We start from the raw sequence: 25,023 nt of genomic DNA on the forward strand, positions 1-25,023 counted from the left end.
CTATGATCTTAGCTGTAGCCTGGATTAGATTAGCTTATTCAACAAATCAAGAAACACATCGAGTAGCTCATCGATAGCTTTAATTTACTCTTACTTTAGATATATACATTGACATATATCAGTTATTTAATGTACAACAAATGCTCCCCAAGAGGAGCATATTAAAAGGCTACTCTACTTTTAACACTTGGAAGGAGGGACAACTTCTAAAATAGCGCCCTATCCCAAGGCAAGGCATTTTTGCCTAGTTTTTCACATAAAACTACACACAACTTTCGTTAATCATCCAGAACCATGTTAGATATACTTCACTTTCTGAATCTTTCTTTGCAGCAGCTATGCTTTAACAGCTTTCACAATTTGAAGATCCTAAATGCGACTGGATGCCATACCAGGTTGACTCCAGTGTCGAAGCATCAGGTCAGCTCTGAGTACTACAACTTATCATACACCAATCTCACGTGGCTGATGTAAAGTCAATAGACCAGTTTCTTCATCATATGGAGAGACAGATAGAATTGCCTGTTAATTATCAGCCAAAGACATCGTAAATACGTTAGCTCAAGGAAAGCCAAAGATTACATTTTTTCTCTTTAGATATTTCAGGAGTGCATGAAAGTTGGTCTGCGAGTAATATGCAATTTTGGTGATTCATCGGGTTGTCGCCAGTTCAGAAACCTGTTCTACTTCCAAATTCAAGCCTCAACAACCATATTTTTCCTCGAAGATTTTTGCAAATCAGGTGTCATTCTCGTAAGTCATAAGTAATTTTTAAAAAAATAAAAAAGAATCTTTTGCTACTTTAGTTACCTGTTGGTGGCGGAAACGTAGGAGGAAAGTCACTGCTTTCAGTACTACACAAATTGGCAGAATAATCCCAGCAACTCGTAGCATCGATAACTGTAATAGAGATCAACAACTAAGAAATTTCTTCTGCAGGTTTATAACACATATTTCCCATTTTTCATAAGCCAGATTTGTACCATGATAGGTGGGAAATAATAGTTCCCTGCTTGACTAACGACGACAGGAAGAGTATGCCTCAAAACTAGGAGAAACATAAACTGCAAGAAAATACATAAACAGAAAATTTTATCAGATCGTTTCTGATATGCACCCTGTCATTATGTCTTCATTTGAACACATTTGAATGCCATGTCCTTGTTAAGGAGAACACCACGTAGCTTATCTGAATAAGCATTTCTCTTTACTGATGAATACCAATCTGAAAGTTCCTCTCTTTATTTGTTTAGTTCACTTTTTATCCTTTACTTGAGGTTGGTTAATCTTCCAACCAAGAAAACCCATCTGTACCATGCATGAGAGAAATTTATAGACTACGGAATGCAGAGTTTGAATTTTCTTTTTGCCTACAAACTCTTGATTCCCTGGAAGTTCCTTTTCTTTTCATTTTTCTCTGAAAGTTTGTACGGTTGCAGCTAGGTTCAGAACACATCCTAAGCACATATAAACACACTCAGAGGAGAGGGGGCAGGGTGGTTGAGGTCATGGAGAATTACTATTATGGCAACAGAACGACAGCAAAACATGCTTCGTGCTGTAGAAACTGCATACTCGTCATATTCTGGATCTAGGAAATCACGATCAGTTGAAACCCTTGCAACAATGTGAGGATTGTTCAAGTCTCTTCTAGCAATTTGCCAATTTCCCCTGATAAGTAAAAAACTGATTAACACCAACTATACATGGACATAACTTCCTACTATTTTACATGCTACCCATACAAAGAAATTGAAAATGAAAGAAAGGAGAATCACCTCAAGTTCATTGCTAGTCCCCCAATACGAAAAATTGGAGGTGGTGCTGTATATCCTGGCTTGAATTGCTACAAGACATGCAAAATAAACAAGCATAAGACATGCAAGTAGGAAAGTATAGAAGCTTACATTGAGTTTAATGCTATAGTGAAACTTAGCCAAATCAACATAATACAAGCTTTTGGGAAGCACAACAAAACAGTAGCCCACCTGATGGCATATTTCACACACAGTGTCGCCCTTCTCGTTGCACCACCTCTGTATGCACTTGCGATGAGCATACTGGAAATTGAGCAGGTAGAAGTTTGAGATGTTGGCGCAGTATAAATTGGAACATGAAACAAAAATAAGGATAATTCATGGAGATAGTGGTTAAACTAAAAAGCTGGTTTAGAAAATGACCAGAAAGAAGCAAACCATGTTCTTTTGTCTTAACGCATGCATAAAAGGTAAGAAGGGGTTCGTCAAACCAAAGTCCCACGGCAAAAGCAATAGTAATTACTAGCTGGCAACAGACCTTTAAGCTGCCACAGCAAGAGCATGGAACCTCCATATTTGAGTCAATGTCTTCGTCTTGGCATATCCTGCATTCCACCAGTTTCCTTGGAGATAAAGTAGCTTCAGACTCCTTATGGGAGGAACAACATATAATCATGTCATTAAATGCCACCGGTTCCACCTGCTTCAGTGAGTTTTTACTTTCGATTGCAGCCTCCAAAGTTGATTCAGTTAGCAAGTGATCAACCAGTAAACCAAGGTGATCCGCCATCCTTTATCAAGTAGTGATTAATCCCCTTATTGGAAGGAGAACTTTATAAACCACTCTTTTAACAGGGAACCTGGGGCATAATAAAGCAAGAGTTGCATTGTATTACCAAGAAATTGACAGCACATGCAACAGAAATGAATCTAGTTGAGATAGAGAAAACACATTAACGTTCATATTCCTTACTTGCAACAGAGCTCCGAGCATGTCTATGTTACCAATTCGTAAGATTTTCTAATGAAGAAATGAGGTAGAAAGAAATCAGGTCTGCACAATATAAAGCAGGTCGACAAAACATATGATGATAATCATCAAAGACTAGTTGAATAAACATTAATGGTTTCTTGGCAGTCAAAACTACTATTGAAGCCTCATTTTAAAGACGACACCATAAATCAACAAAAAGGTTATGAAGAAAGAACCAAAAGGTGGCAAATAAAGTAGGCAAACGAAGAATGAAATAAGCGTAACAGCAAATTCCAAAAAAATGTTAGCTTTTCCTCGAGAAAAACAAAGGCCTTTCAAATAATAATTTTTTTACCAAAAACCAAAATCTCATTTTGCAAAAACTCCCACCGAAACAACCCAGAATTAGAAAAACAGGGAAAGAGATCAACACATTCCAGAAAGTTATAAGAAAGAAGGAAATTTGAACATATCCTTATGTGAAAAATGTGATTTTGAACCAACCCACTGTTAAGTGCAGAGAAACATTACATAAAAAGATTGTTCGAATTTAAGAGAATGTACCCAAAGAACCATTACATATCCAATGATGTTTAAACAATGCGAGGATAATGGAACATACCCAGATGGATAAAAGAAAAAAGATCTTTAGCTCAACAATGTGTTACATGCATAGAAAGACAGCGCTACAAAGTTGTAGTAGCTTAATACAATATACTTAGAAAGCAAAAGAAGTCCGGTAAAAAAGAGACTTACAAGAAGGGGATCGGATATCTGAAAGCTAAGAAATCTTCCTTTCGTTGCTAAAAGCAACAGATTGAGTGTCCTTATTCTATGCACTGCAAATTCAAGTTTTTGCTCAGACACAATTGCTCGCTCTACTCACTGATGCGTGTGTGTGTGTATGTCTTTGTGTACATATGTATATAGACACACACATACAAATGCAAGAAAAAAAGTTGTTTTTCAAAGTTCAAAAATTAAAAGAAAAAATAGTTCCGTAATAGGAATTAGTGTCTTGAGCCCTTCAAGCGTGACCCCACCATTTATACTCTTTCCCAGTGACGTTTGTGTATAATGTACGCCCAGAGGTATTCTACTTTTTGTCTGTGTTTCTTTGTTTACTTGTTTTGTAGTTGAGATTCCAACGGGGAAAGGGGTATCTTTTCTTTATTTTTTCAGTCTAGAAGATCAGTTAAGTATGAGTATGGATTATGCAAAAGCTCATTTCGCAAATTCTGTTTATAGAAAATTAGCTCACAAGATTCTTCCCATATACACTCTTCCACCACTTTATGCAGTTTTTTTTAAGATTAAATGCAATTTACCCCTACCCTTACATTATATGAAATGAGCAAATTAACCTCTGTAAAAAAAAAAAACAAACAAATTAGCTCTTTGTGAAAAGAAAAATAGAACAATTACACGCGAGATCGTTTAATTCACCCGTTTTTTCTTTAATTTTATTTTTTTAATTTTTATTATGAAATTATATTTTTAATCTTATTAATAACTATTGGATTAATTTGAATCTAAAGTCCAAATTAAATTAATAAATGTACGGTCCAAATTTTGATTTATTTCACTTGATGGTTAATATTTAAATAAATACATAAACTTAAAGAATATAAATAAAAAAATATATATTATATATAATTAATAATTATATATAGAGAGAGAGAGACAAAAAGAAAGAGACAACGACGGGGGAAGGGGAGGAAGAGGAGGGCGAGCGACGAGGAAGGTGGGGGGCAGGCGACAGGGAAAGGGGAGAAGGTTGGGGGGGGGGGGGGGATGAGGGGGAAGAAGGGGGGCCTTCGGCGCCGGGGGAGGGTGGCTGGTGAGGGGGTGGGATGGAGTGAAGTTTTTCTTTTTATTTTTAAATAAAAAAGTATGTATTATTAAAAATATTATATATTTTATAAAAATTAGTTCTATTCAATAAATATTTATATATATTATAATTATTAATAAATTTTATATAATATATTATATAAAAATAATATTTATATTTGAAAAAACCATGCCCAGTTGCAAGAAAGGCGAGTGCATTACACACCTCCCTCTAAGGAAGTGAATTACTTCAATTTTAATAACATAGAGAGGTAATTGATATTTTTTTTCACATGAGGTATTTTAAACATTAATATCACACAGAATGATATGCATTTTTTCTATTTTTTTAATGTTGAAAAATTCAGACAGAGAAAAGAAATTATGGTAGCATATGTCAGATCAAACACTAATAATATTTGTGGGATTTCTTGTTGTTCCACTTGAAGTATTGTTTTGAAATCCGAGGATGGTTGGTAACTTTCTCATACCAATGAGAGAATATGTTAATGTTGTCCAAACCCATTATTTCACCCAAAATGAGACTTGCAAACCCGCTAGGACTCATCGCTCTCCTTATGATTTTTGTTGTGGTATTTATTTTTCATGCATATTAACGACCAATAAACTGCAACAAACACCTATACGTTAGATTTTTGCGGGAAATAGCCTGGAGAATCCAAATGATGTTCCTGATTACAGATTTCGGACCTTGGCTCTTTAGTTTCAATTCGAGGTGGTTTTCTCTTTTTCCAAGCTGTCTGAATGGAAAAATCAATTATATCAAGACATCAAACAACTATTTCAAGTTCAAAAATATAATCATACATCTAAACCGAAGACAGTTACTTTGAAACTACACCAACAGGTGGAATTCGAAAATTCGCCCAAACAAGAGAGCAACAGCTTTTCCATCCTAAAATTCCATCCCTCTCATCTAAATTCCTTTCGGAAACTTCTTGCATATGATGCTTCTTTCATGATCCCTTGAACATGGAAGTTGGAGACAAGGGAGGAGTATCCAACTGGTACAAGTTGAGTGCCGGACCAACAAACCGGAACAATATCCATCCTCCAATAACAATAAATATGGATGCATATGCAAATTTGTTAAGCCAAAACAATGCACCCTTCTCACCCACATACAGCTCCATAGCCTTCTCAGCGAGAGTCATTGAGTCCCAATCCTTTGGAGGAGAAGCCACCTTCGATGGCATTTTATCAATAACACCATCCTGCTGTTGCTTTCTTCTTTTTCTTGAACCTCTTTTGAACCGAATTTCTACCATTTCTGGTCGTGTTATAGGTGGTGGGGCAGGTGGAGATGTGTCTAAGTCATTGCCACTGGCAATGTTATTGCCGTTATCACTACTGCTTTTGATTACTACCAGAGATGGAATGTAATGATGCTGGAAAGTATGCGGCATATGAGAGGGAAAAGTGGTGAAAGTTTTTGTGAAGGACAACATTTTGTAGTTTGCTCAAAGCCAGAGGAGGCAGTGGCCAAAGAACAGATTTTCTTATCCAAGGTTTGGAGTTAGCAATCTTTTCATGTAGTGTAAGAACAGTTTCCAGATGTAGCTTGCAATCACCTGATGTCAAACCATCAAAATCATTACATGTCAATTACAAACACTTGGATTTGGCAAACTAAACAAAAATTACGCACAATTTCATCATATTTCAAACCATTCCAAAAGTTCCTCAGTTGTTAGTAATAACAAATAAACTTCTGACAACATCGACCACGCATTGTTTAAAAGACACTTGTGAAAGAAAAATCTTTACTGCAAGATTGAGCATCTCCAGTTATCCACTTGATGCAGCATGTATATCAATCCAAGAATAGTTCATCAAACATGATCGAATTCATTTACATCAACTGCTGCAAATGCTCAACACCCACAAAAATATTTGGCCCAAAATATAGAATTATCTCAGCTCACATACAGTACGGATACTGAATAAACTTGTACACCATACCCCATTTCTCTAATCAATCCTTCCAGAATTTACACAACTTTTTCACAGTTTTACTTAAAATTACTACCCTCAATTTCAAATTCAACATTCACCCACAGATTTTTCGCAAATTCTCTCTCCTCAATTCACATGAAGACCCAAAATTGGCAGAAAAAAGACGCAATGATTTCACCAAATCAATTCTGTTCCCAATTTACTTGACTGAATACCGACAGTGGCGTTGCAGTTTAGCTATTCAAGAATAAAAAAAGACCACCTTCTACACAAAGCAATACATGTAACGAAGAATTCAGACGGAAAACTGAATTCTAATAAACAATTAGGCCACAATCACAGACATAAGTGAGAGAAAGGATAACGAGGCTCAAAAGAAGTACATACATACATACATACATACATACCTGTATGAATCCAAAATGAAGACTGCGAGCAACATGATTCTTATGGTTCCAGATTGTTTTGTTTGGTGATATGAGAGTAAGCCAATAACAAACACGATTTCTTCAGAAACAGACCTTTATGCAAGGTAGAGTTGCATTTGCTGCTGCCAGCGACTTTGTCACATTTTATTTTATTTTTTTGACAGCCATATCATTGTCACATTAATAATATACACCTAAATCAAATTGAATCTGCCATCAAATTAAAAAAGAATGTTTTTAGCAAAATTATATTCTTAAGCTTTCAAATTAAACTAAAATGTGTTTTTAAGTTCAAGAAATATTTGAGAATCAAAATTAGTATTCTAAAACAAATTGATGAAATTTCAATTGAGAATAAGAGAAAGGTGGATTTGTTGCTCTGTTTTTTTTTTTTAAATAAAATTTATTACTACATCATATAATATATTTATATTTAAATATAAATTCAACACAATAATACTTGGAAATTAATATAAATAAATAAAAAGATACAACAAAACTGCTATGAAAAAGGAGATAATGTGTTGTATTTTTATTTTATTTACTTGTGCAATTTATGTGATGATGTATGGACTCGAACGAAACTAATAGAGCGTTTCATTTGTTTTGAGAAATGAAAGGTAAATGAAAGCGGACTTCCTGCATTCCTAAAAAGAACTGCTTAAAGATAAATCCACAAATAGCGACTTCAGTTGTTGAGAATAGCGCCTTACCAACTTTGAACCCTCGCCAGAAGTCAGAAATATCCCAATCTCACCCGATATTCAAATTGACAAATAAATCATCAAAATTGAGTGGATTCCGCAGTTTGGTTCTCATTTGCTTGCCACCCGTTTAAATTTCGCTCAATTAATTCGAGGAACTCCCGTAGATTGCTTTTCTTTCCGACGAATCGGCTAAAAAGGGTATGCTTATCTCTATTTTCGAAGAATTCTGCTTATGTAATTCCTTTCGGTTACAATATTTTTTGTCTTTAGTTACTGCTGAATTCTTGTTTCTTTGTTTATGTTTATGGAAAGTCTACATGTAGATCTGCTTAAACTCGTGATGTTGAGGTGGGTTTTGTTTATAATTGGATAGTCTTTGAAGCCAGTGTTCGTCCATGCCTGCTTTTGATTTCTGGTTCTGTGCTTAATTTTGTGATTCGTAAGTATTTCTCTTTTCGGCTTTACGGTTGGAAAAATTGGGTTGGTGGTGTTTGTTTACTAAAGTGCATGTGGGTTAAGAAAAGGTTGAAAATTTTATGGATTTTGGTTAAATTATAGGGGGATATTTTAGAATTAGAAGTAAGAAGCCCTATTTGGACTAAAGGGGGGAAAATTTTCTGGATAATTTGTGATTGACTCGAAATTTAGGTTTCCCATGGCATGGAATCGTGGATTTACTTTAATTTGGAATATGTGTACTCAGGGAAGATAGAACTGAGATTTGAAGGAAGATAGGATGTTTTGGAAAATTTTGTGCAACCATCTAAAGTTGGGTTCGGATTGCCCTTTACCTGCCTGTACTTTTTGGAATTGCAAACAAACGGATTTAACCCTGGAATAATGACTTCCAGATCTGATGAGGACCCCAATTTAACGACATTATTGTGCTTTATCATCATAAAGTAACTCTTTGAGCTTTTGGTGTTAGAGGATTGGCGTGTTTAAAGCCAATCCAATGAGTAGTTTGATCAGTATAACTCTTGTGGCTGTTTGAGTTGGTGAATTATTTTCAACTTTTGTGATTGCTTGAGAAGTTCAAGTTAGTTTTCTTGAGATGGTAAATAACTTTTAATGTATTTGGCTTGAAAAATTTCAGATTTTCATATATATCATTAATGCAGGCAGTATCTTTAGTGAAGTCGCGGCTTCTATTGGCATCCATCATGAAGTACTTGGAATACACTCCTCTTGAACGGTAAGTTTTAAAGATTTCACAGATCTAATTTATTCTACTTCATTTTTAATCGTTAATTGACTAAAATGTTCGTGATAATAAGTTTTTCTCCCTCTGATTTGCCCTTGGACATTAATTGATTGATCAATATGTGGTGTTTCCTCAGGATAAATGATTTCTTGAGCCATGTAAATCTTGTAGAACGAACTATCAAAGGATGCTTGGAGGCTTACTCTTGTAAGTATGATTTCCAATATGAGAGCACACAATATGTTTGTTGGTGGAAATTGAAGGACATGGAGTTTCTTGGCTCTCTGCTTTTTTAGGCAAACATACGGGAACAGATAAGAAGCTCTCTCTGAGCCTGGAGAATGAGGTAATAATTTCTGTTTTTTATATCTATTTTATGGACTATGGAGATATTCTAGTTTCGCATCCTTGATGTTTCAAATAGTCTCCTTTGCCATCAATAGATAGGCGGTCAATGCTCTTATCTTCTGAATCATATCTGATTTCTACTAGTTTGGACTCAGTATCTTTCCATCTTAAGATTTCTCACATGTATTTTTCAGATTCTATGCCCAAAATTTTGTTTGTTATGAAGTTTTAGCTTGTATCTCCATGTCGTATCTTTCATAAATTGGATATTGTGTTATCTAGTTCAGTCTCAAATTAATGTATCACCACATGTTTTGCTGAGATTTAATTATTTTTATTCTTTCAAATTATTTTTTCAAATCCAGATTCTTGATCATCTTGGAAAGTCCTCGGATACAGACTCTTCTTCACCAGTTGAATATCTCTTTAGTAGATCCAGGTTGCTGAATCATCTAAAAACTTGTTAACTTTTCATTCTCTTGTTTGATATGAGCCTCATTTCATACTTTTACCTGGCAGCCGGAAGACATTGATTTATCTGCTTCTTACTCTCCATCACATGTATCCAGACTATGACTTCAGGTAACTCTGTATCTTATGTTGGATTATGTAATTATTGATTGAGATGGAGCCAACAAGGAGGATTATGGGTAATGCCACTGTCAGCTTTCTTTGCGACGTGGCATCCCGCTATATAATCCTTTCTTAACAGCTTTGGGAGTGTTGTCAGAAGGTTTGACAGACAGTTTAGATTACTGTTGCTCTTATAGGAGCTGAGAGTTCAAGTCTCTCCATATCCCAACACAGTAGTCAGTTGATATCTTGGTTCTTAGTTGTGTCACTGCCATTATACATCTTTTGATGCTGTGAGATATATATTCTGTTTCTCCTTTTTATGCTACAATCTGCCAATATTTGGTTTACCAGTGCAGTGAGAGCCCACGAGTTTTTCACTGAAGAAAGCTGGGACAGTTTTAAACAAATTTTCGATGTTTACATGTTCGAAGCGTCAAAGGTAGTTTCCTATATCTATGATTCTATAACTGAAAAACCAAATAAAAGAGTTTTGTTTTTTTTTTTTTCCCTACTAAGACCAAATAAAAGAGTTTCTAGTGCTGCAAAAAAGCATTTATGGTCAAATTTCTGAGCTTTTGATTGCAGGAGTGGCTTGAGGAGAATGAGGGAGGTCCACTGCTAGAGACCTTGTACAAGGCTCTAGATGAGGTATCCTAATCCTTGGAGGAACCAAAGAAAAAACAAAAGAATGGAGGACCATGTCCATGCACAAAATGGCTAACTTAAAAGGCTTTACCACTTTAGATAGAGCAATTTCTTGACACTATTGATCTTGCAGGTTGTGAAACTAGCAGAATGTGAAATCTACAGTTACAGCCCAGACGCTGAAGCTGACCCCTTTCTTGAAAAAGGAGCCATGTAAGCTTTAATATGATTATGTAATAGATGATTTGGCTTTAGTAGATATTAAACTTTTGTCCTTATTGCTTATTATTCTTTTTATTTTCCACACCTTCCAGATGGTCATACCATTTCTTTTTCTACAATAGAAAGCTCAAGCGGGTCGTAAGCTTTCGGTTTAGCTGTTTAAGGTAATTGAGACTTTTATTCATCCATCGTTTTTTACTGCCATTTGAATTAAATAAGTTCTTTGGCTTAATCCACCTGCTCTTTGTGGCAGCAACTTGGTGAGTGAAGGCTTTTTTGCTGATGATTCGAGTTACGAGGAAGATGGAGAAATATTTGATGGTATGGACATATGATCATCAATTGCTGCAATCCAATGATTATATCACTGTAGAATACCTGTATCAACCTCTCGTTGCAGTATCTTGGTTAGTAGCTAGGTTGATGTATGTTGTTCTTGGGTTCTGTAAATAAGTGTTTACACCTCTCCTGTGTAAATACGGTTAGTGAAGCTCACATCACTTGTTCTGTTGTGCTCTAGAAATCTTGTGTCATCGTCATTTCTGTATCAGGCCTGAGGTTTATCTCATTAACTTTTAATTAGATGGTTGTATTGTTTGAATTTTAAACTTGTACTGCCTTGATCGGCCTTAGTTAAAATCCTTGGTTGAAATGGTTTGTTTACAACACTATCCTGAGGTGTTGATGGATTAATAGATAGAGCAAAGTGAAGAGATTAATGTTGTTTTCTGTCGTAATAATTGAAGAACCTCTTCATATTCACCTTTATGACAAGAATTATATGGCTGTTGAAGGGATTGTACCAACACGACATCACTTGGACCTCATCTTTGTTCATTTCCGGGACAGTGAGCGTGCATACGTATGCGTTCTCAGTTCTGTAACTTTGTATGTCATTCTTAGGAGCCTCTACTGCCCGTGAAGGGTCCTGCGACTGACGACAAATTCATCATCATCATCATCGAAGGGTGATTGAGAATTAGGTCTAGGATGATGTTGGATTAAAGGGTAGATTTTGATTGGATGGCAACTCGATTTCACTAACGGTTTTAGGTTGTTCGGAATGGGATGCCATTTTTCTCTTCCGGCTACCTACTTAAGATGATCATATATGTGTTGTGTGTGTGTATATATATATATATATATTGATCATTTTGTATAGCGGGGGGGGGGGGTGAGTGTTGACGTGTATTGTATAAATGCAGTATAAGATGAACGTGAATATTGTAATATAGAAAATATAGTTAGATTTCAATTAATTAAATTGGTAGTATACGTATGGGTTTGTGAGCAATGGGCATGCTTGGAGCATTAAATTTTAGATTTTGACTTGTTAATTTGAAGGTTAGCCATATATTTAGAGGTTGAAATCGTTAGAATTAATTTATGTGTACGAAGAATGGTGTTACGTTATTATTTTGTAATATGATTGACTTTCAAATGAAATCATTTTGTAATTACTATAGTTGACATATGCTGTTGATATATATATGTATACATATATCGTTGTGTCAATGAATACGAGAATATATAATCATGAATAAGGACAAATCTACTTAAAATTTGATTTGGTATTTGGTATATTTGTTGAGTTACGATGGAGTTTAATATATAGCATATAATTGTAGGGTAAATTTCAACGACTTTCTCTAAGGTATGGCATAATTACGAATATCCCTCATTGTTTAAAAAATTATCAATACTCCCATTTAGTCCAATCCATTAGTTTTTCATCTATTTTTTGTGCTGACCTGGCCAAAATACCCTTATAAATTGAAAATTATAATTTTATTTATTCTTTAAATTTCTTTATGGACTTAATAGATAATTTTTTTATAATTTTTAAAATTTTTTCGACTCCAATTGATTTTTTTGTATAAATTTTAATTTTTTAAATAAAATAAAAAATACAATAAGAGCAAAATTGATAATTTTATACATCCATTTAAAAATTATATAATTTTATCAAATATCAGGGAGGTATCTGAAATTTTTCAAAAAATAAGAATTTTTGTAATTATAATAAATTTCAGGGGAGAATGTTGTAATTTACCCTATATTATTATATCAGGGAGGTATCTAAAATTTTTCAAAAAAGAAAATTTTTTGTAATTATAACAAATTTCAGGAGACAACGTTGTAATTGTAATTTACCCTGTATTGTATTGCCAATATTTCATTACAATGAATGATAAATTAATTCCAGGTTTTGTAATGAAGCCGGTGAACTCTACTCAGAGTTAACCATATGCATATACATATAACAGGTATTACTACTCAGAAGGTAGGATGTAAGCACACAATCTTGATTGAAAATGTGTAAACTTTGTGTCACAGATACAAACACACACGCACAAGAAGGGAAGGAGGGGGGTGGGGGTTAAATTTAGATAGAGAGAGAACAAGACTACAAATTCTTGTAGATGAACAATACTTAAGTATAAGAAAGCCATAGTATTCAATCCATATATTTTGTATTTTAGTTATAAATGATGATATATAACTACCTTATACCATTGTTATTTTTTTGTTTGTTCATGCGTCTCTCTGTGTGTCTATATGTATATATATGTGTGTGTGTTAAGAGGCGAGCTTCTTGTGAATCACCTCGGTAGAGGTAGTTTCAACTTTAGTCCGCTTCCTAGTTATGCCGGAAAACTGGTTCGAGTGTATCTCCGTTGTGGTGGTGGTGCTGGTGTTTTCGCTTTTCGACGAAACTTGGCCCTCCAAAGGGTGCTCCGTCGTGGTGCTTCTGAAATCTACTCGGGGTCTCTCTTCCTGGATCCAGATGTCTTTGACTGCGTGGATGAGTTGAGGTAATTAAAGAGATGTTCCCCTGCACATATTCATCAAATAGAGCTTCATGCTCGACGACTGGGCTTAGGAGGTTGGCACCAGAATGGTTGGGGTTTCGATGAGAGCTGCTTCCACCACCATGGGAACTGGAAGCCATAACGATCGATGAGATTAATAGCTGAATTATTACTATTATTCTTTTATGAGGTTGAAGCCTTTTTTGTGGGATGGGAGTTGAAGTTGGGGGGTGAAGGGCCCAATCTATAGAGATAAAGAGAGCTGAACGGAAGTTGGTGGGCAAAAAAATAAAATAAAAATAATAATAATTATATTTAGTACCTTTAAACTTTATTTTCGTCTAACAAATAAATCATTTTGTAAAAGAATCATGGTCCAAATCCACATTGGCCAAGCCCATTCCTCTTGGATGGTTGGACCTTCTAGAACCCTTGCTATTTTGCCCAGTCTAAAATTGCTTGGGCCTATTCCTGACCCAATCCATCTGTCCGTCCTTAGTGAAAAATGCAAGGAACAAAAGGACGAGGATCTACTCCAAGTGGATGTCTTCTAAGAATAAGCCCTGTGTCGAAGCAGGCATCCCTCTAAAAAAAAAACTTCACCAAGGGGGCATCCCTCTGAGAAAATAAGCCCTCCTCCTAAGCAGGCATCCTTCATGGAATAAGCCTTGCGCCTAAGCAGGCATCCCCCTCAGTGAATAAATCTTTACATACCTGCTTCCCTCAATGATTATTTTTTATTGAATAATTTTGGAGAATTATTTTACCCCATTCAATGTGTTAACATATGTTTGCTTGTAAGGATTTTACGAGAAAGACATCCATTTCATTAAAAGCCATGTCTTCCACATGGGCACAAAAACCCTGTTCTCCACACAGGCACCCTAGCCTTCTTTGGGTAGGCACTTAGGATCTTTTTTGGAGGACTCATAAGCTCTGTCTCGTGTAGGCACCTAAGCCCTCCTCTGCAGAGGTATCTAAGCCATGCTTCCAGCGGACACCTTATTCTTCCTCCAGTGAGGTTCCTAGTCTTGCTCCAGAAAGGGCCCCCTCTCAAATAAGCCCTCCTCCTAGGAGGCACAATAACTTTGTTTCATGCAATATCTATTTGTACTATATACATCTATTTCTATTTAACATTCCCTTGTAGAAAAATAAAGCCCTACACTGAAGTAGGCACAACCCGTTAACCCCTCCTTCAGACGAGACATGGACTTCTACTCTAAGAATTTGGAGGCATCCTTCCTCCTTAGAGTAGGGGGCTTGAATGATGGGTAGGGCCCAAATATGATTAACCCAAGAAAGAGGCATGTTTTCTCAAGATTAGCCCAAGAAGGAGGCTCGCTAGGCTCGACCCAAGGAGGAGCCCCCAACCCAGAGTGCGTCGATGAAGCCTGCAAGTTTAGCCTAAGAAGGAGGCCCAATACGAAGGCTTACTGCATCTTTCCATGGCTAGCCCGAAAGGAGGAAGGCACCCTTAAGGGGTTGGACTCTTCAGCCTAAGAAGACTCCCCCACCAAGTAGGAGTCTGCATGAAGAAGGAGTCTCCCTTTATCCGAAAACTTGATGCTTAAGGAACGGATAAGGAAGAACCTTATCCCCTCCTGAATCCCGCCTTTCTTGCTGGGCATGCGAATCCCCCTCACCGAAACTCTTGGCACAGAGGGATTCCTCCTCTATAAATAGGGGAGGTACCCCTCAATAGACAACCCCTTCTTTCACACCTGAGAACCTCCCTTACTGATACTATGTTCCTTTAATTTCGTACTTTTACATATGAAATTATCACTTTTATCATAATTTTTCGTCATGATTTATTTTTATATTCATCTATTCTTAAATTTAAAATTAACTTAAGCATCGTAGTGCTAACGTTTTGTTTTGCAGGTCCTTTTTGTCAAGAGCTTTAACTCAATTAGGCCAAACCCAATATCGAGATCCAAAAACTTTGGATCAATGCTAAAATCACATGCATATTATGATTTTGTACCCTTCTAAATATTCAGTGGTCTGACCTGGTCCATCTTGTGGCCCAAGTCATGCATGGAGTCAAAGATCTAATAAAATTTAAATTCAAATTGAATTTAGTTGAATTTAAATTAATTATATGATAATTGATCAATATAATATATTATTATGTAATTAGTGTATAATTAAAAAAGATATCAATTATATGAAAAATATAATAATTTAGTTCAAGTAAATTTGATTTGGATAAAAAGAAATTGGTAGTGTAAAATCTTAATTAATTTATTGTAATTTGAACATGCATATGACAAATTCCTTTACATATAAAAAACTTCTCTTGGTGTTGAAAATTATTCCACCTCAGGAACGTAAATAATTCAAACCTAATTCAACACCTCATTTTCAAATTTTTGCTAATTATTATTAGACTTGAAAAATTATATTTCAATTCAGTTTCATTATCAATCTGAGCAAACTCAAGAAAATTTTAATTGGATCAAACGTAAATCAAATCGAACAATTTGATATTTTTTAAGTATATTTTATTATTCTTGCATTAATCAAACTACAAAAAATGAGTTTCACTAAACTATGAATAATTATGTCTTAAAAGTCGTAGTATATCAATATTATTAATTACGGTCAAACAAAAAAATCAATGCGAGAACTTCAATTTTTACTATATAATATTTTACCATGACTCTTTGCTATCGCTAAAATATTTGCTATGGTTTTAACTATGACTGATTTTTTGGCATTACCTGCAGAAATAACGCTTATAGCCATTGTGTAGTCATAGTTAATTTGTGTACAATTCATTATAATTTTTTTTCGTTTAACTATATTAATAATTAACTTAGCAAAAAATTACATTTTTCTAATACTAGTGACAAATTGATCTTATCAAACTAAGTTTGAAAGCTTATTGAAAAATTAAAATCAAATAAATTTTTATTGATGAATTTAATTGAGTCCAACAATTTAATATATTTTTTTAGCCTAATTCCACTTCATTAATCAAGTCTTGTTTGCGGTCATAATTAAAAGTACTGTTCTCAAAACCAAGTATATCTATATACAGGAAAAGAATTTTTTTTCCAAAAAATGATATGCATAAACACCTAAGTCAGAAAAATAAAAATTAGAAAAGAAATATAAAAAAATTGAAAATTTTAATTGTAAAATCAAAATTATTTTTTCATTCATCTTACAAAGACTGGTTCTTCAGTAATTGTATCCAACACTGGTTTCCTTGACCTGCATCCCCCTACCCTATACTTATATTCCGGCGCCACGCCTTCCACTATCAATCTCGGCCGTCCATTCTCACTCCCTTCACCTTCCTCCTCCTTCCTTGTCCCCGTCGCCTCCGGCGATACTTTCACTGTGTTCACGCATGATATCCGCTTCGGGGCGGAGTTAGCGGACATCAGGAAAACCGCCACGTCAGCTGCCGTGACGATCGAATTAACTCTCCTCATAGGAAACATGACATAGAGGTTTCCGAACTCCAAGTCCTCGTCCGCCGACAGCGGAGAGAACCGCCGGCCGATGTTCAATGATCTCGAGTTCACGACGAAATATGTAGGAGACTCGAGCATCAGCTCCGCCGCCTTGACGGGCTGCCGGAACTGCCGGATTTCGCCGCCCGGAAGAATAACCCTGGCTGTTCTCGGACTCCTCAACCTGGGAGCCACGAATGTACAAGAAACGTAATTCCCCATCTGATTTGAAGATTCTGAGAATGTTTTGTGGTGTAAGTGTGGAAATGATTTGAGGTTTTTTGGTAGTTTAAATAAAGGCAGTTAGGCAGACAAACATTACACTGAATAAAAGAGTACAAGAATGGGCAATCGGAACGCGTGTGGGGTCAAATGATAGTGATTTTTGTTTCCGTGGGCTGTTGATAATGCTAGAGCATTTGTTCTATCAGCAGACGAAATACTACTGCAAATGACAATAGTGTCCTCGGAAGAAATTGTTCTTTGTTTCATCTTTTGTGAATATTTTGCTCAACATTTTCTTCTATTGTGCTCATGATGACAATGAGTTGCATACAAAGATTCTTACCTTATAATATATTTTCAACAGCAAATGGTAAAAACAATACTATATGAGACTGTGGAACTCACGTTACACTGATGTGTATGATTTTTATTTTAGTGCAGGATAGTGTGTTTTAATTAAAAGAATGTATTTCTCTGCCGTTTTGTGTGGTTAGATACAAATTTAATTAATAAATCAAATGTGTAAATTTTATCTATTTTAAATTAACGGATTAAATTATGTAAATAAAAATAATATATTATATATAATTAAATTTGAATATATATATTGATGCATGCGATTTTAACACGGGTTCAAAGTTCTTGGATCTTGATGGTGGACCTGAGCAATTGAGTGAAAGCTCTTGAGAAAAAGGATCTGCAAAATAAAGGGCTAACACTCTGATGCTTAAATTAGTCCCGGATTCAAATGCAGATAAAAATAGAGATGAATTATAACGAGAAATTATGATTAAAATAAAAATTTCGTATGCACAATCGCAAAATTGTGGTATGAGGAGAGCAAAAATAAGAGTTCGAAAGCCTTTTTTAGCAAGGGGGTTTGTTGAGGGTACTTCTTGTATTTATAGAAGAAGAGTTGTACTACAGCAAGAGTCCAAAGAGGTCTATCTAGTGAGAAAAATCTGAATCTCCGGTGAAAAAAAAACAGAATATTGGGGATAAGGCTTCTCCGTATCCATTTAAGCAATAAACTCCCAAAAAAAAGGGGGGCTCCTTCCTCATGAGGCCTCCTATCTGGTGAGAAGTCCCCTCAGCTGCAGTTCATCTCCCTGTGGGCATCTTCCTCCTTCTGGCTTGGCATAGAGGGCCCTAGGATTGGGCTTCCTCACTGGCGCAGCTACAACAAAACAGGCTCCTCTATTGGAATTTGGTGCGGAAGGGGGGGGGGTCTTTTGGGTTAAGCCAAATGGACCTTTTTTCTGGCACGCCAAGATTTTTTTTATATACTTGTGGGAATCGTGTGCGACAATGACTAGTATATATATGCAATTGCATTATGAGGTTGAAAAAGATATTTTCATTTGAAATATTTTTGGTGCACGATTTGTGATTTATCAAGAGAACCCTTATTTGCTACATGATTTGGAATCCTAGCAATAAATAATGAGTACAACAATAGTAATAATATGAAAAATATGCCATCTTTGCCTTTGCTTTAAGCTTGCATGGTTTGACTGAAGGGTAATAGGGTCATAGAACATGAATTTGTTCTTAGCGACTCGGAAAATGCTCTGGCACTATTAGTACTTTGGTACCCGTGTTCTTCATATAATGGAAAAGGACATTGGCAGACAGTTATGCAGTGTTTTTCGTTGTCCGGTTTGACGGGGCTCACGCGGCCTCCATACTCTCAAGTGCGGGGAAGCTGGAAATTTCTGCATCACGGGCAATGTCGGCGTTGCCGATTCTTGATTTAATACTAATATTATATAACTAATTAAGGTTTTAATTAAAAGAGTATCTGGCTAAATTTTTTAAAAATATTTTATAAACTTCTATATCTTATAAGATGTTTTAATAGCTTATAAGATTTTAGATTTCATTTTAAAAATTAGCTTTCAAAGTGTTTGGTAAAATAAAATGTCAGAGTTTTTGGCATAATAAGGCCTTTAATCGGTAAATGATTAACATAGACATGTATACCATTATAATCAAATAAGTTGTTATTTCTTGACATATTTTTAAAAAAAAATTTAAAGCGCTTTTATAAATAGTACACATTAGTTTAATTCCAAATAAAAATTTAATAGATAATTATTTTATAATAAAAAAATTGATGAATTGTTACCAAACTTTTGAATAAAAATAAATATGCATTTGTGCTAGTAAAAAAATAATATAGATATATAATAAATATTTTCTTTATTAATGCAATAATTATTGCTAGTCGGATATGATGTGCGGCCCAAAGAAATTCGGCCAATGGAAAAAAATCCTCAAAAAATCCAATAGAATCCATGGCATTAGAAGGAGACGAGACGTTCAAGGTCTTCCCCATTAGGCCCACAGCCTGTACGAGGAGAAGGGCCCAAGCTACTCACAAATCTGACGCAAATTCATGGCCAATGATGACGGTCAGATTGAGGCCTGCACCCAGTCTTCCACCCATGGCGTCTACAAAGATTGCCACGCATGACATTTAGCCAATATGAAAGACATGTGTCGAGGGAGGTCCTCTCACAGCCCTAGACTTTTGGAGCAGAAGGAATCCTTGTTGACCAAGGTGTTCTCAACAACGAAGAATCTCCCTCAACTTGAAAATGTACTTCACTAAACTAGATTAGGTGAAGATAAGATCGGATTATGGCTTATCTTAACAACTTTCATGTACTCATCTCGAGATTTAAGAAAACGTGCAGAATCATGTCGAAAGGGGGACACCTCCTATAAATACAGGTTTTGTTCCAAGCGAGGGACACCTTCCAAACGCTGGAATATTGTTGTCACACTTTTTCTTTGCACCCTGATTACACTTTTAACACGATTTCTTTCAAGCAACTAATCACCATACCACGATTTCTAATTATAATTTATTTCTTGCAATTATTTTTTATAAAGTCTGATACTAACTTGAGCGATGAAATGTTAATGTGTTGTTTTGTAGGTTTCGTTTCTCAAGTTCTTTTATCTCTTAACCAAAGCCCAAAACAAAGGTCCAAACTTGTTTGATCCGTACTATCTCTACACGCCATCTGTGGGAAACACAAAGCAAAAGACGTGAGTAACAATGGAGACTCCTAGCAATGTCGCAAACAAGCAGAAGGCAGTGGAGGCTCCTAACAACACCCAGGCTTTGGCAGGGATGTCCCCAAACCCCGTTGATACTACATTATTGCTAGCACCTGTGGCACCAAACCACTCCTAAGATCTGATGAAGGACACCCCCCCCCCCAATGCAACACCTCTTCTGATTCCTCATCAGGAGAATTATCGCTAACCCTTTTGTGAGCCATCCAACAAATAGTCTCGGTAGCTATTTGAGAGCAGATGGCAGCGTTGATACCTGCTAGCATAATTACCCAATCTGATGGGGATGCCCCCAAAGAAGACGGTGAAGGCGACACCCCCCTTCTAGCACCACCAGTCATAGGAGGACGAGGACATGTCCCGACAGCCCATTAGGAGGTCCCTTCACTGATACAAATGCTGTTATTGAACTGATACAGAACGCTATTGTGCCTAGTTGTGAGATAATAAATTTTGACTTAAGTGTTTGAATCAATTCAATTACAATAGGAAAATAAGAATTTATTATGGCTATTCTAATAAATTTCAAAATTGGATGCTTGGTTGTGAAATTAATTTTATGCGATTAATCATTAACATAACCATTGTGTAATACATTCCTTTGAGTCCGGAATTCTTCTCTATTGATTTCTTATAGTAATTTATTTATGCTTTCTATTTAATCTCTGCTAATTCGTAGTTAATCTCAATCCAAATTCCCCTTGCTAGTTCTTTAGGATTTCGACCTGATTTCACTATTGTTAAAATTGAAGAATCAACAATTAATTTTGACGAATTCAACAACAGGCCGATCTCTCATTATAATAAAGGTCCACAGACCAAACTGTCACAATATGTCTGCTGCATTCTTCACTCTCGCACTGTTCAATGCAAGAAAAGTAAAAGAGAAGTCCAGCACGGCTAAAGTGATATATAATACTGAAACTTCAATAGTCGATATCAAAGACACTGAGGATGAAGATCATTTTGAACAGTTACATGAACTATGAATGTGTAAAAGACTTTGTTTCTTTTTCCAGAAATACACCGCTACTTTTCCTGGATGTTCTTTTTTCCATGGTGCGACTAATCAACCTCAATCTTCAATTTAATATCCATTGTTAATATTCAAAATTCATTAACTCTCCTGTTTCAATCTATCAGTGATAGCCTCCATTTTATGCTCGAATATCTGTATCCGTATTCGTATAGCAGGAACAGGGCTTATTAATTCAGAAACGGGTAAGTCAGCAATTTGTCTTAATGATGGGAAAAGTCTGGGTTATGCTTTCATACTTGATCTCAAAAGACTGGTTCTTTTTGGTTAGTAGACTTTAATGGATGTTCTATTTATCTAATCCGTTATATCTTGAGATTCTTGAAATGTGGTGGCATGATGAAGCAAAAACTTAGCTAATGGCAGTCGTTATGTTTAAGTTGAACTTCTATACTATGTTTTCTCTTACTTTGGATAACTTGCAAATGAGTTCGCTTGACAAATGGAAATCTTAACGGCTTTGAAGGGTTGTTCAGAGTGTTCGTAGGTTGATTTGTCAACCGGTTTGCCAAGAACGAGATGAGGCTGCCCTTGATACTCCGTCTTGTTTCCACCCTTTGCCTAGCGACGACTGCTGCTCTAGAGGCATCCTTGGCGAAGCCTGGATGTCAAGAAACTTGTGGAAATGTCACCATTCCTTATCCTTTTGGAATTGGTTCTCAATGTTATGCAAATTCGTCATTTGCAGTGATCTGCGACAATTCAACCAATCCAGCAAGGCTGTACTTGAGCAGCATCCAGTTGGAAATACTAAATATTTCCCTGGTCGACGGTATAGTAAGAATTGTGCAGCCTGTTTCCCCTTTGAATTGCTCTGCTGAAATGAGAAGACAATCGTCGGGGAAAGCACTTCTTGGAAGTCCTTTTACCATCTCAGCAGTTCACAATTCAGTGATTGTTTTAGGCTGCAGAAATACAGTCTGGTTGCTAGCCAATGAGACGACAATAGTTGGTGGATGCACGGCTATTTGTAGTGAGAATTCAACAGACATAAGATGCAATGGTGTGAGCTGCTGCCAGATTACAATCCCACGAGGGCTTCAAGAACTTCAATTTACTTACCGAAGCAATGAATTTAGCAACAATTCGACATTCTGTGGCTATGCTTTCGTTGCTGAGCAGAAATGGTTCCTAGAAGATTACAGAAGATATAATGGCCTTCGGGCCAATTTTTTAGATCCATTTGACCAAGAATTCAGAAATGCAAGTATGGTACTCGAGTGGGAACTCAACAACGTGGAGCTTTCCCTTCATAGTAGTTGCGAATATCGTGGTACTACCCCTCCATCTTCACGTGATGAGTTTGATGCATTAACCAGACTGTGCTACTGTGACAATGGGTTTGAAGGAAATCCCTATCTACCTGACGGATGCCAAGACATTGATGAGTGTAGCAGCAATTCGACACTCAATCCCTGTCCTTATGGGATTAATTGTGTCAACAGAGTAGGGTATTACGAGTGCCAGGAGCAGAAATCTAGGATGAAACTAGCGTTTATCATTGTTGGTTGTGGCCTTGGTGGACTAGTTTTGCTCCTGGGGGCATGGAGGTCCACCAAAGTTATTAGAAATAGAATCAAGACTCATCAAAAACGCAAGTTTTTTAAGCGAAATGGAGGTTTATTATTGGAACAGGAGTTGTCTTCAACTGATATTAATGGCATAGAGAAAACCAAGTTGTTTACTTCCAAAGAGCTGGCACAAGCTACCGATCATTATAATGAGGATCGTATAGTTGGGCGCGGCGGCCAAGGTACTGTTTACAAAGGCATGTTAGCAGATGGAAGAATTGTGGCAGTCAAGAAGTCCAAAAGGGTAGATGAAGATGATCTTGAGTTCTTCATTAATGAGGTTGTTATTCTATCACAGATAAACCATAGAAATGTCGTAAAGTTACTTGGATGTTGTCTGGAGACTGAAGTTCCTCTTCTCGTCTACGAGTTCATCCCAAATGGCACACTTTTCCATCACATCCATGAACCAAATGAGGACTTCCTTTTGTCTTGGGAAATGCGTGTGCAAATTGCCAGAGAAGTAGCTGGAGCACTTTCTTACTTGCACTCTGCTGCATCAACACCGATCTATCATCGGGATATCAAGTCAACTAACATACTCTTGGACCATAAATATCGTGCCAAAGTTTCAGATTTCGGGACATCACGGTCAGTTGCCATTGATCAAACTCACTTGACCACAAGAGTATTAGGCACCTTTGGATACTTGGATCCAGAGTACTTCCAGTCGAGCCAGTTCACAGAAAAGAGCGACGTCTACAGTTTTGGGGTCGTTATGGTTGAGCTTTTAACTGGGGAGAAAGCAATTTCATCAGTTAGAGCCGAAGTGGGAAAGAGTTTGGCCACACATTTCTTGCATTCAATGGAGGAAGATCATTTATTCAATATTCTTGATCCGAGCATTCTCAAAGAGGACAGGAGGGAAGAAGTTGTGGCTATTGCTGAACTTGCTAGAAGATGTCTGCATTTGAATGGCAAGAAAAGGCCAACAATGAAGGAAGTTGCAGTGGAGTTGGAAGGAATTCAACAGCTGAAAGAAGGGTCAGTAGTTCTGCAGAATCATGATGTTATCAGAGAATGCCATTCAATTGAGTTTGCTGAGCCTCTTGACTTCTCTTCCATCTCAAGTAGTATGCGTTTTGACACCATTACCATTACTGCATGCTCAGCCAACGACGACAGTCGAACATTAGTTGCTTGATGACCCGGGAAAAAGATCTCATTTCTTTAGTCTACATCCATTATATTGCTGGAATATGATATACGCATTTCATCTTTGTACTACGTTGTCATAGTTTTCTTTGCATGTTTGTATAAAGTACATATGAGACTATTTGCTTCAGTTTACATATTCTGAAGACCCCATTCTTGATGAGAATCAAAGTAATAACATGAAATGTATTGGAGGGCCAATGATACAAATTGGAATAACTTAGAATTTATATGGCTGTTGAACTAACACGGCTTGTTAGTTTGGAAAATAGTTTAATGTAATTTATCTCCACGTGATATTGCAAATGAGAAAATTACCTCCTTATAAGAAAACAATAACAACTTTTCCCCTTATGTTTTTTAAAGTAAAGCAATTTACCTCCCTATCTAAGGAGATAAATTGCTTCACTTGACATAAAATTAGAAACCAGTGAGTTAAGTAAGAAAGAAAAAGGAAACTATAATAAGAAAAAATGATGGCAATAGTATATAAAAATGTGAAAAGTACAAAATTATAAACAAAGTACAGTAAAACCTCTATAAATTAATACTCTATAAATTAATAAACTCTCTAAAATAATAAAATCATCCGGTCCCGACTTGGGCCTTTGTAAAAAATCATCAAATTCGATAAGATAATAAAATAATAATTTTTCGGAAAATTCCTTTATAAATATTAGGTCCCATTAAAACTCTAAATTAATAATTCATAAATATTACAATTATAAATATTATGATAATTTACTAAAATATGAAATCTATAATGCTTTACGCATTTGATCATTCATGGATGATTTTGCGATGCCTTTTAGATGAGAAGACATGGTTGGGTGTTATGAATTATTTTATTATCATATTGAGATTTATGTAGTATATGTTTCATTCATCATGTATGAATATATTTAATTGGTTATAATAGTTATTTAAGTGCAACGAATTAATGTAAATATGTATATTTAAGTAATTCCAATGAATTGATACATGTGTCTATGAATA

General features: G+C 36.0%; 5 protein-coding genes across 11 annotated transcripts; 2 read left to right on the forward strand and 3 right to left on the reverse strand.

Annotated features, from left to right (window-relative positions):
- Nucleotides 1-46: 46 nt before the first annotated feature.
- LOC105160216 (uncharacterized) lies at nt 47-3,798 on the reverse strand. Of its 6 annotated transcripts, none has more exons than XM_011077495.3 (9): nt 3,487-3,793; nt 2,731-2,778; nt 2,296-2,617; nt 1,989-2,060; nt 1,779-1,846; nt 1,521-1,671; nt 984-1,064; nt 811-900; nt 47-522 (listed from the first exon to the last, which is right to left on the reverse strand). In XM_011077495.3, the coding sequence occupies exons 3-9, from the start codon at nt 2,545-2,547 to the stop codon at nt 445-447; spliced, it is 792 nt and encodes a 263-aa protein (XP_011075797.1). In that variant the 5' UTR covers nt 2,548-2,617; nt 2,731-2,778; nt 3,487-3,793; the 3' UTR covers nt 47-444. The 6 variants fall into 6 exon arrangements, with proteins under 6 accessions (XP_011075797.1, XP_088736484.1, XP_088736486.1 ...); XM_088880358.1 differs by having other exon boundaries at nt 2,731-2,811; XM_088880360.1 differs by lacking the exon at nt 3,487-3,793 and adding an exon at nt 3,353-3,417.
- A 1,527-nt stretch (nt 3,799-5,325) lies between these two features.
- On the reverse strand, nt 5,326-7,103 carry LOC105160245 (uncharacterized). 2 transcript variants are annotated; one of them, XM_011077539.3, is made up of 2 exons: nt 6,948-7,103; nt 5,326-6,155 (listed from the first exon to the last, which is right to left on the reverse strand). In XM_011077539.3, exon 2 carries the CDS (start codon nt 6,030-6,032, stop codon nt 5,541-5,543), a length of 492 nt encoding a protein of 163 aa, XP_011075841.1. In that variant the 5' UTR covers nt 6,033-6,155; nt 6,948-7,103; the 3' UTR covers nt 5,326-5,540. The 2 variants fall into 2 exon arrangements, with proteins under 2 accessions (XP_011075841.1, XP_088734421.1); XM_088878295.1 differs by lacking the exon at nt 6,948-7,103 and adding an exon at nt 6,924-6,943.
- Nucleotides 7,104-7,656: 553 nt separating this feature from the next.
- Nucleotides 7,657-11,341, forward strand: LOC105160258 (transcription regulator). Its single transcript, XM_011077571.3, has 11 exons — nt 7,657-7,873; nt 8,797-8,870; nt 9,016-9,086; nt 9,176-9,225; nt 9,593-9,666; nt 9,747-9,809; nt 10,155-10,242; nt 10,389-10,451; nt 10,582-10,661; nt 10,763-10,834; nt 10,924-11,341. Exons 2-11 carry the CDS (start codon nt 8,839-8,841, stop codon nt 11,003-11,005), a joined length of 675 nt encoding a protein of 224 aa, XP_011075873.1. The 5' UTR covers nt 7,657-7,873; nt 8,797-8,838; the 3' UTR covers nt 11,006-11,341.
- A 5,186-nt stretch (nt 11,342-16,527) lies between these two features.
- On the reverse strand, nt 16,528-17,237 carry LOC105161997 (uncharacterized). The gene has a single exon (XM_011079900.2). It carries the CDS (start codon nt 17,173-17,175, stop codon nt 16,654-16,656), a length of 522 nt encoding a protein of 173 aa, XP_011078202.1. The 5' UTR covers nt 17,176-17,237; the 3' UTR covers nt 16,528-16,653.
- Nucleotides 17,238-21,190: 3,953 nt separating this feature from the next.
- Nucleotides 21,191-23,740, forward strand: LOC105162009 (wall-associated receptor kinase-like 10). The gene is given in 2 exon segments (XM_088879223.1): nt 21,191-23,556; nt 23,558-23,740. Coding segments are annotated over 2 exon segments (1,785 nt in total). The 5' UTR covers nt 21,191-21,820; the 3' UTR covers nt 23,607-23,740.
- The last annotated feature ends 1,283 nt before the right edge of the window (nt 23,741-25,023 follow it).

The sequence above is a fragment of the Sesamum indicum genome, linkage group LG1 (assembly GCF_026168435.1).
Source record: "Sesamum indicum cultivar Baizhima isolate 11 linkage group LG1, ASM2616843v1, whole genome shotgun sequence".
Lineage (NCBI taxonomy): Eukaryota > Viridiplantae > Streptophyta > Magnoliopsida > Lamiales > Pedaliaceae > Sesamum > Sesamum indicum.

Bases quoted from the DNA above. Each gene is read 5' to 3' on its own strand.
- LOC105161997 (XM_011079900.2), bottom strand. From the start codon at position 17,175: ATGGGGAATTACGTTTCTTGTACATTCGTGGCTCCCAGGTTGAGGAGT.
- LOC105160245 (XM_011077539.3), bottom strand. From the start codon at position 6,032: ATGTTGTCCTTCACAAAAACTTTCACCACTTTTCCCTCTCATATGCCG.
- LOC105160258 (XM_011077571.3), top strand. From the start codon at position 8,839: ATGAAGTACTTGGAATACACTCCTCTTGAACG. The intron at 8,871-9,015 runs GTAAGTTTTAAA...GTGTTTCCTCAG, and splicing joins GAATACACTCCTCTTGAACG to GATAAATGATTTCTTGAGCC. The intron at 9,810-10,154 runs GTAACTCTGTAT...TTGGTTTACCAG, and splicing joins TATCCAGACTATGACTTCAG to TGCAGTGAGAGCCCACGAGT.
- LOC105160216 (XM_011077495.3), bottom strand. From the start codon at position 2,547: ATGGCGGATCACCTTGGTTTACTGGTTGATCACTTGCTAACTGAATCA. The intron at 901-983 runs GTACAAATCTGG...TCTCTATTACAG, and splicing joins ATTATTTCCCACCTATCATG to TTATCGATGCTACGAGTTGC. The intron at 523-810 runs GTAACTAAAGTA...GATAATTAACAG, and splicing joins TACGTTTCCGCCACCAACAG to GCAATTCTATCTGTCTCTCC.